Here is a 13,276-nt window from a genome sequence, read left to right as displayed (position 1 = left end):
TTCCAAAATCTGATCAGTTCTAGAACTCAAAATACGTAAATTCGGGAATTTATTGGTTTCACCCGGATTTTCGCAAATCGAGTTTTCATCAGATGTCGACGTTTTAAGGTCCTAGGAAGCTATTCCGACTATTTTCAGAATGATGTCCGAGTGTGTGTATGTGTGTGTGTGCGTGTGTGTGTGTGTGTGTGTGTGTGTGTGTGTGTGTGTGTGTGTGTGTATGTATGTAAACTCTTTGTAACTTTTGAATTAATGAATCGATTTGGATAGTTGAGGTGGCAATCGGAAGAGCTTGTTGGCCATCAACTTTTCTAAAAAAATTTTTTTTAGTTTTTTATTGATTTCTCAAAAACGACTTATACGATCGACTTCAAAATCTAATCAGCTCTAGTACTCAATAAAACGCGTCGATTGCCACCTCAAACATCAAAATCGGATAATTCGTGCGATAGTTATCGCGGGAGAAAGAAATGGTGAAAAACGGTTTTTTCTAAATATTTTCGAAACGACTGACGCGATCGATTTCAAATCTTAATCAGCTCTAGAATTCAATAAAACGCGCCGATTGCCACGTCAACTATCAAAATCGATTGATTAGTTTAAAAGATATCGGCGTTGAAAAGTTAAAAAAATAACATTTTATGTTATTTTTCCGGATAAATCACAATATAACGTACTAAAATGTGCCTGATATCATACCAACTCATCTTTTTTATGGTTTCTTTTGATCATATAAGGTCATCGAACTTGGTTTTTAGTTTAAATCATATTATCAACAATAAAATCGATAAAACATAGTTTTTAATATTTTTCTCGCATATTTCATATTCTATTGGTTTTTACATGAGTCAAAACTCATTTAAATTTTGATTTTGATCCCTGACATTGATTTCTGCCTCAATACACTTATTTTATTGAACATAGTCAGGAATTTAATTTTTAAAAACTGCTTCATTATTGATTTTCGATTCTTAAATTTTCAAACTTCAGCATAATAGGTAACTTGTTAAAGTTTGGAAAGATCGTAAAAAAACAATTGCATGTAATAGCATTTTCGAGCCCGAAGAGCTCGAAAATATATCTACACTTATGTTTTCGAGCTCTGGGAGGTCGAAAACAGCGGGAAGTTTTAGGGCTGGCCCGCAGGGCCAACCGACGCCCAGATTTGTTTTTTAGGAGTGATTCCCACAATGCAGCCTCAGAGGCCTAGCACGGTGTCGTAACCTCCCATTAAACCCGAGATTGGGCTGACTCATGTGGTCCTCCTACTACTGGAGCTTCCTTTTTTCAAACACAAAGATCACGTGATCTCATCTAAACTTTGTCTTCTAGTGATCCGCATGCTAGCGTATACCCTACCACGCGAACCCTCACTCAAGTGGTATTCTCTTTCGGAAGATCCCTTGAGTGAGATCCCGCCGATGAACCGCATGGTTATCACTATCGGCTGTCCCCGTCTCTTCTGCCTTTTCTTCGTTCTATGATCGTCTTATTTTTTCACTGAACTACATTTTCTTACGAGAATATTTTATAATAATGGTGCAGGAAACCATAGAAAAACCTAGTCAAGTTCAGCGGACTGTAATATGCAGCCGTCTGTGAGTGTTGAGCACAAAGTTGAAGTGATTTTCTCAAATAAAGCACGGTTCTCTGCCTGACATCGAAGCCGATCTTGAAAAGTTTTTGGCAAATATCTCTTTACATACGACCACTCAGCAACTACAGACGTAGTGTAATAATAGTATGATTAAAGAAAATGTTGCTAATGCCATGGAACAGCTCTAAAAACTGGAAGCAGCAAGTTATGGAGCCGATACTGCGACTACTCAACATGCTGATTAGCTAGTACTTCTCACCTCTATTACAATACTGTTAATGTGCCAAAAATTCTCAATGCTAGGTTTGCATGTTTTAGGTTTCCACTATATTAAATTGGTGTAATACCATACGATGGACGGTGTGGCTCAATAAGTTATAGATGAAATTGAACAGAATATAGTATAGTGCCGGATAGCTCAACTGGTAGAGCACTCGGCGCGATACCGACATGGTCTGGGTTCGATTCCCAGTTCGGGCTATCTATATTTTTCTCAATTTATCTATAAATTGTCTTATTGAGAAGGTTTGCATGTTTTAAGTTTCCACTATATTAAATTGGTTAATTAAACTAGCACTAACTGTGTGGAGTTAATTTTATCTGGTTTCCCAGCTAATTGTCTTAGCCGTGATCAATCCCAGTTATTAGGTCTCGTTAACTCTGTTCTTGCTGTGTTGAAGTTCCAATTGGTTCCTGGTAATATAATCGATGTGGGCCATTTATCTAAGCAAAATACTTCAGCTGCTTCGATGAGTGAAGCTGGAGGATCTAATAATGCGACTTCTGCTAACATGAGACACGCTACTCTTGCCATCAGATGCTCCAAATAAGCTGTTGTGTATAAAGTTATCTTCATTAAAGAATATGAGCTCACTGATACAGGTTGTCACTCCTGCAAGTTATGTAACTAAAATAGATGAGGAATGCACCAAAAGTAATTTAAACTGAATTGTCGCCCACCAATCAAAGTCGTTAGCATCTATAATCTAAATACTACCTCAGTGTTGCTTCGAGTCTGTCATCTGAATGCCAACTCTCTCAAAAAGCACTTAGATGAGATACGGCTCTTCTTTGACTCCAATTTACTATATTACATCATTGCAGTAATTGAAACTTGGTTAGATAATCATATATCAGATTCAGTTGTTAGTCTTCCGGGCTGCAACTTAGTTAGAAATTATCACAATTCGTATGGACATGACATTGTTCTATGATTTCATAATCCTATACACTTCAAAAACATCCCTATCAGCCACCTCATACGCCATTTGAATGTCTTGCTTCTGTCCTTGGATCGACCATGAATGGAACAGTGAAAATCTGATTCTCGGGGACTTTAATGCTGATCAATAGCGTGACACATCCAATGCTGACTTCCTAAAGTGTTTTGTAATTGCAAACTTTCAAAAACTCGTCGACCATGGAGTTACTCATGTTACTAGACACTCTGAAACATGGCTGGACCTCATCATTGCCGACAATATGGACCATGTCACCTCATGAGATGAGTCGGATCTACTTCTTGGTAGAAGACATCTTGTGATACATACCACCTTGAAATCAACCATACTATTTCCTCAATGCATATCATACAGACCAGGAAGATTAACAAACTTACGGAACCTAATGATTTGGCTCTCCTTGCCAACCTGGATTGGTTTTCAATTACCTCAGCTGAACTCGTTATCAGTCAAGTAGTTGCGTGCTCCTCTGATCCTTACCTAGTGCATATTGACAACTATGATTCGTTGAAAAATGTTCTTGTCAACTACCATAGCATGCTCTATAGATATCTAGGGGCTTAAAGGACTCAAATTGTTGCCTGCGTACGGTGCAGAAGCGCATTGGCATAATGGCGCTATGTGGTGCGAACTAAGTGAGCTGGGACTTCTCCAGGTTTTAAATACTGGGAAACTAACTGTGGATGATAGTTAGCTATGTCATGCATTTGCTACTGTGTCAATTGCGGATCATCACCAGAGCCAGTTTGCTGATGTTTTACAAAGCTGGACAATCCGGAAGTCACTAAAGCTACTTTAAAAATTGTCCGGTGTGCTATACTCTTCAGACTCCAAGCAATGTTACTAAGAATTTAGCCTATCACTACATGAATCAATTTTTGCTGAACCCGAGAAAAAGTCCATCATTCTACGTATCAATAAGGTACCTAACCTTACTATTGTGCTGGACTATAGGCCTATTATTCTGATTCCTGCCTTGGATAATTAGAAAATTCGGAAAATTGACTTTATACAACGGTTATAATTAAACAAATATTCCTTAAAAACGATAAAGTTACACATAAAGAAAAATTTCATGTCAACAATTTGGTTTCCGAGAATAGCTTCAAGGGGTGGCTTTAATTAACCCGCTTATAATCACAACACGCCTTCTTCTGACAGAGGATAAAAATATAAAGTAGCTAGTTCTATGCTCTAAGCGAACAGTTTCTGATATCTTAAATAAAATAGTAAATTTTCTTGCATACAAATGAGTGCTAGAAGAAATAAAGTAACAGATGTAATAGATAAAAAAGTTAACAATATGAATTTTTGATAATATCAGGAATAAATTACATTAATGAGGTAGGGGAGAGGTGCTGCAATTGAACAAAAAAGTTTCTATTTATTATAACTTTTTCGTTTTTTATTATTTTAAATTCAAAAACTGTCAAAAAGTTACTCTGTTGTGTTCTTTATAGCACCGATTTAGTTGAGTAATAAAAAATTAATATTAATTTATTGAAAAATGAATTTATTTAGCTGAAGACAGAGATCAAGAGGGCTGCACGCGAGGGCTACAATTGTAATACAATTAATTAATATAACGGGACCTAAGTCCACCTCCGCCGACTGGAGACCGTTTCCTCACCCTTTTGGGCATACACGCGTTGCGGGGTGTCCCCATTTACCACCCAGACGACAATCGACTAAGAGTGGGCGTTAACCAGAGGAATTATAAAAAATTCATCATTGCGCGTGGTATCTAACCACAGCCACGACGAGTCCAACCTTTTTTGGGCCAAACACTGCTTCCATCTCACGAAATAAAGAGACTCTGGTCACAGTGGGCTTAGAAGGGCCACTCGTAGTACCAGATTCCCAGCTCTGGTTAACATGCTTGCATAGAATTAGTGGTGGGGTGCAAGTTCTTTCCATACTCTATGTAAAGGGCTTCCTTCACTTGTTTCTTTTGGGTTCCCAACAAGCAATTATTCGTTTGTTCAGCCCCTGATAGGTTTTGTACTTTCCCGAGCTGAGACAAACTCTGATTATTCAAGCCAAATCACAGTTAAGAGCCACTCGAGGGACAATTGTAATACAATATAGTCGCGATTTTAAGACAAAATGAAAATATAATTTCTATTGAAGTATTTTTGTTATTCTCTGTCAAGGCGAAAGAGGTTAAGCGCCCTATAATGGGCGCCAGACCAGCGAGCACCGCCTTTTCCGTGGGTTTCGCTACTAGTCATCTCACTTTTATTGTCTAAAAGCTGTGGTTGCAGGAAGCCAACAGGTGTCTCTGCGAACTTATCAATGAGTATTTCCTCGCCACCTTGATTAGTTTTATAAAATCGGGGTGCAAACAAGCTCGAAGGCTGATAGTCACTTAGTGATGGATTAAGACAAGTTGTGTTAATGGCATGTCCGAAATCTAAGTGATTATAAATGGAGTAAACCCTTTTTGGGGTATTGACGAGATGTGTCTCACCATTTATCATGAAGCAACCTGATCACCAGTACAGGGAACTGGTACCACGGGGGCCTCTTCAAGCCCTCTTTGGCCAGAGTCTATTTATTTCCTGAGGTGTCTGGAGTGTGTGGCCGACAGAAGTATGGACTCGTGGTGGCTGTGGTTAGATATTACGCAAAATAAGGATTTTCGATCATACCTCCGCTTAACGCCCACCCTTAATCATCACTCGATTATATTTTGTTTTCGACTAAGAAATCTGGGGAAGAAGTAGAGGCATCCCCGCGACGCGTGTGTACCTGAAATAAGTGCAGAAACCCATACGAAGACAGTATATGTCCGGGATATATCCGGGCAAAATAGAATACATGTCTCATATTTCTAAACTCATAATATCAAATGTTTTTAATACATTTGAATCAATTGCATTATAAATAATCGAATATTCATTTAAAACGCCTATAACAATCAGTAAATACATTATTTACTATACGTCTATATAAGCCCAGGTTAGACACATTGCACATCTAGTTCGCACTCCTGCACAGACCGGTCTGAGTGTTCCAATTGTTACATTTTCAGGTGTTACGATTGATGCCCTTCTTTCACTTAATAATAAATCGGATAATAATAAAACAATGGAAGAATTAGGCATTAAGCTCCTATATTTCTAACTCCTTCAATTGTAATATTAAATCCGGCATTATGCATTTGTCGACAAAATTTATGCAAAAAAAATGCACATAAAATTAAATTATCGCTGTGTGACAAGAGGTTAAACCAAACATCTAAGGAATTGCTGCCAGTCAAAACAAGCTAATTTTAGATTAATGTGGTAGAGCAAATCAAAAAATATCGGCTCGTCTTCCCTAGTTTTGACCTAATTAGAGTCACGAGTTTTTATTGTAAGTTACAAAATAACTATACATTATTTTTAGTAAGTTGAATTTTCACCTTCGCACATTATCTTAAGTCGACTTATTTCTACTGATTCTAGATATTCAAAGACTTAGTTTCAATGCAAGTAATTGCGAAAAATAGAGCGCGTAACATGGGATGAAAGCACTTTCAAAATCTATGCAATGTCATAACCTCAACCTCGTTAAAAATCTTTTGGTTTCCTTACGTTACTATGCAATATACTGTCGTTAAACTTGTCACGATATTTAAATATCGCTGCAGTCTCACATCAGGTCGGTGAACAACAGATGGCGGCACTCGCTGCTCACACGTCTCTACACTCATTAATTTTATGATTATTTTGTTTATGTATGAGATTTTACTTTAATTATTACACTACTTATACTGAATTAATTTATTAGGTGAAAACTGTGCTGAAGTCAGCAAAAATTACTGATCATGTTGATGTTGCAAGTATATTTTATGAAGCTGGGAGATAATTATTCATTTTATTTATATGCTTGTAGTTATTGTGGTTGGTCGGCGCATGCGCGGCGACGCAACAGTTGTCGTCGACAAATTTATTATTATATTATAAATGAAATTTAAAATTATCATGCATAAATCATTAATTGGTTTGGCAATTTAACTTACTGTTAATTATTAATATGAGGAGTAATTGGGCATTTGACGTCGGGAATTGGCAAAGTTACACAATTGACATCGGGTACGTTATCGTTGGTATTATTTGAAAGTAACATGCGACAGAGATAGTTCTCCAATGGGTTAAAATGAGATGCAGATATAAAATATGGCCGGTCGAGGTGCCGGCATGAAACTCACGTGCTGCCATGGTCAGACGTGGATAATCTGTTGTACGAGCAAAGTGTGCTGTTGTTAAGCTAGTTGAGTTAGCGCAGAAATATTTAATTAAAATTGCCATTTGAATCGGCATCTCTAGTGTAATCAATTAATAATAGATTTTTGTTGGTAGTTGTTCATAATAACAATGAATCCTGTTCGCCGGTTATTACCCAATGACGACTGTAAGTACCTTTGGTAATCCATTGGCGTGTAACTGCTGTCCCGCGTTGGTGGCCATTTGCAAGCGTGGGAATATTATGAATTTGGCGATTATTTATTGCTAACATTATTACACTAGTTATCACAAGCATATAATAAAATTAACAGTGATCGAGTCCAGTGGATGATTAAATGTTACTCGCAACTATTTATTATTATTTGACGGCGAATATTTATTTTAGGAAAAATATTTTATAATTATTATTATTTCTGTCACGTGACGACAATCATATGCGACGGAGTTTCGCTCGTCTGATATATATATATATATATATATATATATATATATATATATATACAGTACAAAGCGCTGACTATTAATTTGAGTTATCAAGTAATAATAATTTGCGTATTGAGTGTTAATAATTTGAGATATTAATTATTGTTAAACTGCCTATTTGTTATAAGTTATTATTATTAGCGTATTGATTATTATAAATTGGAGTTATTAAGTATTGATGATTTGCGTATTGAGTGATAATAATTCGAGTTATTAATTATTATTTAACGGAATATTGCTTACGAATTATTATTATTTAGCGTATTGATTATTCCTAAATTGAATTATTAATTATTATTTACTTGAATATTGATTATGAAGTATTAATAATTTGTATATAAAATATTAATTATTTGAGTTATTAATTATTATTTAACGGAATATTGATTACGAATTATTATTATTTAGCGTATTCATTATTCCTAAATTGAATTATTAATTATTATTTACTTGAATATTGATTATGAATTATTATTAGTTTGCGTATTAAATATTAATAATTTGATTTATTACTTATTGTTTAACTGGATATTGAGTGTGAATTATTATTATATTTAATTTGAGTTGTTTCATCAAGGTATTATTTAATAATCACGCGAGAGTGATCAAGGTCTAAATACCAGTCCTACTTATTTGACTCAAGACGTGTTTTTTTTTTTTTGTTACAATACATTTATTGTGTATGTAGTATTATTATTATTTGGATTTTATATGCGCATACTAATATTATTTTGTAAGTGAGTTATTATTATTATTGCGAAGATTATTTCTGTGAGTATGCGCTATATGACTGATTAATTTACTAATTAATTGATAATTAAAGCAAATGGTCATCAACCCGGTAATTATTTAATTTTATTATTTTAATTACTGCTATCCTTTTTGCTATCCTTATTCCTAAATCTGAAATCGCTATCCTGTTATTTATTTTATTTTTCATTTTCATTTTTCTCCGTTGTGTAATTTTGAGTTAATTTTGTTCGTGGGGCACACGAACTGGCGCCCAACTAGGTTTTCTAACCCAGCCTGAGCAGAGCAGCGAGTCCAGGGAGATTCAGGATCTTCAGGTAGGACATTTGTTTTCTGGGTTTATTTTATTTTTTCAGTTTTCGACCAACGGAGAGTCATAACGGCTATTGAGCGCCAACCACACTCCGCCGTGGGACGCGTAAAATAGTAGAGAACGTTATAAACTGAATACAAGCCACACAAACAGTCCCTGAGACTACCAATGGTTTATTTTGTTCTAACGAATACGATATTTGAGGCATTATGAAGAAATTTACTTAATGGTTAAAAGAAAAAGTTAAAAAATTCGATGTGAAATAATTCTTTTATTACCGTACCCCATCGGGATGATATTTAGATCCGCTACCCAGAGTTGTTGTACCACAAAATTCAGTAAGGACATCTTCAAGTTTTCGTGTGGAATCTGAAAATTCAAAATAATATAACTTATTTTAAAAGTGGTGTGTAAATGGAATCTAGCAAGTAAATAGGAAACCCTTAAGTATTGTATATTATATTCACAATACTTACAGCATAATAAATCATTTTTCTTTAACTTCTCGCTATCATAATGATGAATTTTCGAACAATGCGAGAAGTTATTATTTTTACTCCGACTTATAGAGTGTTTAACAAATTTTTTTTTTTTTATAGATCATTTTAAAAAATATGATTTTATAGTTTCCTGGTCTGTTAAGTTAACTACCAAAATAAGGCTTAATTTAAAAAAGGAAACAGTACCCAGATAGCAAAATGACATCTTGATAAGTTCTGAATGAGTTCCTATTTATAATTTGGACGTCTTATCAACATCTTAAAGAAGTCTTTAAGAAGTTCTCAAGATGTCGAATGAGCCATCTTGCGAACTCAGTAAGACGTCTTCAAGAAGAGTTCTTAAAGAGTTCTTTTTTCTGACTTCGTGAATAAGACTTTAATATGAATTTACCATGACATCTTAAAAAGCTCCTAATTTTGACTTCATAAAGAAGTTTAAAAAAGAATACATTTAGGCGTCACAAAACTGACGTCTTATTTATGGATTCTTCAAGAACTCTTAATTAAGAGTTTTTAAAAATGACACCTGTAAGGGATCATTATAAGACTTCTTGTGGACTTCTTCAAAAAGACGTCGTAAAGAAGTTATTCCGACTTAAATGCTGTCTGGGTAGCGGGGCTACAGCGATATAGCAATGAATGAGAGACAGTGACGATTTCCATCTTAAGTTACTGGTCAAGACATTCATCACAAGAATCTTGATAGATACTACATGGATTAGCCTAAGGTGATGTACTAAAGATAGTTTTGCAATGATCGTATACTATTTTTATAAAAGTATCTTGCGGAAGACCCCCAGATGCCAACGTCTTTATATACTTATTATTCTATTACAAGAAATGTTAGCAACGTTAGTTACGCTTATCTTGAGCGAGTCTTGTACCAGAAATTGCTCGCAGACACTAATTTATATCTTGCGCCAGATCTGCTCAAGAAGTTTCTTACAGTAGAATTCTGTTAACTTGGACAATTAGTCTATGGAAGAGCGAAAATTTCTGGGAAATTCCTACTTACAGAATGTCCCTTGTCCTTTGAATAGTAAACTACATAGGCCCACCTTACATCTACATGACTGATGCATGTATAAATAAACATAGACACATACAAACGTAATGGATCGGGTGGAAGACCACGTAACTCGTAGTTGGGGTCAAGAATGAGGGAAAGTTCCGAGTTAATAGAATCTGGCGTAATGGAATTCGACTGTATTACACTATGTCTATATCGCATTTATATTTCTGTCGCTTAACCTCAAGATCTTGCATCGTATGCGAGTTGAAGGAACATAGTGACAAAGACAGAAGTACGATAGAAAGTACAATATGACACTTGCGCAGATTTGGCGCAAGATATTCGTTAGTATATGCAAGTAATTTCTGGTGCAAGATTAGCTCGAGTAACTGTGTTAATGCGTCTTAAGCGAGATATCTTCAACATTCTTGCACAATTCGTGAAGTACAACATAATACAACGTTTTTTATTGTCTTGTTCAAGACTTGCAATTTAAAATTATGTACCAGTGTATGTAGCAAGATCGACAGTTATATAAAGATGTAGACAACTAGTATACTGGTGACCAGGCTTGGGCCAGATTGCTATAAGACTGTTATAAGTATGCTTGGAAATTTTAGTTATTGTTTCCGTTAAGTATGCATTTGAAGCTTACGTATAGTATTCAATGGACATAATTTTCGAGGGAAAAATGAAAAGTGTTACCCAAAGATGTCACATTCAATGACATACATCTCAAACTTACAAGCTGCTAAGTCTTGAAGCTGCTGGAATTCTGCTGGTGATAATTTGTCCCACTGAAGGGACATCCTTACATTGAATAAGTATAAGATTTAGTGGAATGAACGTTGTAATTGAATCTAATCAAACTAATGACCTGTAACAAAAAAATATATTTTTATCAAATCCTATTCTTACGATCAAAAAGTTAAAGATTTTTTAATGATTGAAAAATGTAATAACATATGATTTTCTGCTTAAGCAAAGGTTGATCATGCAGCAATTCTCCGTATCACTAAAATTTTCTTTGCTTTTTGCTCTGAATGATGTATAGAAAAATGATAAAATCTAATAACAACCGAAAACGCTTTACTGGAATTTGGATCGATCCTTTACGCACGAAAGACTGACGCTTTACTTACTGCATTATGCGAACTATAATGCCTATATATAATTCAGATATGGTATATAAAATTGACGGATAATTCCAATTTGAAATAGTAAAATTGTAACGGGGTAAATTCGTATTTACCGCGTTGAAGTAAATTCAAATAAAATCTATTATGCGCGCTGTCGGTTATGTGATATTACCACTCCGGGTATTCCGGGTAGGTAGCGACTAGTCGTCCGGAAATGGAAATTTCACTTGCTCGACCGTCGACCCCACCTAGAGTTAAGTAGGAGAGAAAAAAGGACAACTATAGTCAAGAGTGAGCGAGCAATTATAAACGGGGACCGGAACGAGAATCGGGCATTAACCATCGGGACGTCCGAATAGAGAGGTGGAGAGAACAAAGTGACGAGACAACCGGACAAGACGCCGAACAACCAAGACGCTCTTCATCAGTCAGGTAATTAATTAATTTTAGACTTGGATTCTTTTGTGAAACCAAGCGATAATTGTACTAACTATTATTGATACCAGGCCGTTAGCCGGTACCTTTGATATCACTGTATTAATTATTTGGAAAAGCAGGTGAAGGAGCCAACACCAAATAAAAAGAAAGACGAGAAACAACAGGAGGAAAGACGCGAGACAAAGCAGGAGAACGCGACGAACGAGACGGAAAAGTATCTGACGAGAGACGGTGAAACAAAGAGAACCGCATCAAAAAGTAATCAGGTATTAATTAAATTAATTATTTTAGGCCGAAGCCAGAATATTGATTTAATTTACAAATACTTAGTCGTTTGTCGAGGTATCCGCGTCTAGGCCCATATTTAATTAATTAGTCGTAAAATTAATTTAGTAATAAAAATTAAGCCAGACGGTTGTCTAACCGGGTCCAGTCCCAATTGCCGGGTCCAGGGCGTTGTCTTAAAATTCCAGGCCATTGCCGGAATTATATGCGTCGTAGAAAATTCTAGGCCGATGAGCCAGAATTTTCCATAGTTTAGTCCGCGTTGTTACAAATTAAATTATTAATTAAAATAATTAAATTAACCAAATTAAATATTAATTAAAATAATTACTCGGACCAAATTAATAATTAAAATAAATTAATAATAAATACAATTAGTTAATAAAATTATTATAAAATATACTCGGCATAAAGGAAAATTCTATAAGTAAAAGTCAGAAAAGTTGAGTGTTGAGTCAGGATTAGAAATGAGACTTTACTAACTAAAACTTAAAATGTTAATTCTCGTGAAATTGAATCAGTATTATATTGAAGAAATAATGTTAGTTATTGGAAAGGAGTTAATTGGAATTAATTAATTAATAATTGTAACGTTACGGAAGGTTTTAAAAAAACCTCACGATGTTGATTAGTTATCGTATCCCCTACTCTTTAGCTCGTCGGAAACCCAGGGTCAGGATGGGGATCTCGTAACTCAGATAATTACTAAAATTTATTTGTTTGACTTGAAATACCGTTTTATTCACTAATATGTACAAATATTAATTATCTTAAAAGAATTATAATTTAAGAGAACTGTAATATACACCAAGATACATTGTTACAATATTCTTATTTAAGTGTGACAAGCCGCGAATTCTTAATTTTACTCCTAACTGGGATTCGCGTCGCGACCGCGGAGACTCGACTTCTTTTCACCCCACGTTCTATCCAGCTAGTACCCCGGACCCTCTATCAGTAGGGAGAAGCCCTACTGCAAATTATAAAGACACCGGCCCAGAAGCTACGCCTCAGGAACCTGTCGTGTCTTCCCCTAGAGTACACGAAACAGGTAAAACCTTATTCCACGTGTAATCTGCCTAGTGGCTTGGCCAAAAAATCAATCTATCTCGGCAATATTAATTCAGAGAGCCTCTGAGTTAATATCCAACTATCCCCGATCAAATCTTAGTTATATTTATTGAACGAGTTATGCTCATTACAATAAATATAATTTAACCGTTTCGGCGCAAAAATAATACAGAAGAGTTACCTCGATAACGTCCTCTGCTGAGAATAGTCCAGCT

The 13,276-nt window shown here is 35.4% G+C and overlaps 1 protein-coding gene across 1 annotated transcript in view; it reads right to left on the bottom strand.

The window, feature by feature from the left end:
* Nucleotides 1-13,276, bottom strand: part of LOC103575352 (diacylglycerol kinase 1) — a 58,802-nt gene that overhangs the window by 22,165 nt on the left and 23,361 nt on the right. The window contains exons 2-3 of the mRNA XM_014441915.2: nt 10,874-11,005; nt 8,900-8,985 (exon numbers count right to left, since the gene is read on the bottom strand). Of these exons, the coding sequence (XP_014297401.2) occupies nt 8,900-8,985; nt 10,874-10,937 (150 nt within the window). The 5' untranslated portion in view covers nt 10,938-11,005. The remainder of the gene's footprint in view (nt 1-8,899; nt 8,986-10,873; nt 11,006-13,276) is intronic.

This window comes from Microplitis demolitor, chromosome 6 (genome assembly GCF_026212275.2).
Source record: "Microplitis demolitor isolate Queensland-Clemson2020A chromosome 6, iyMicDemo2.1a, whole genome shotgun sequence".
Lineage (NCBI taxonomy): Eukaryota > Metazoa > Arthropoda > Insecta > Hymenoptera > Braconidae > Microplitis > Microplitis demolitor.
The sequence above is the reverse complement of the archived record's forward strand: the minus strand, read 5'-3'. Positions and strand labels throughout refer to the sequence as shown.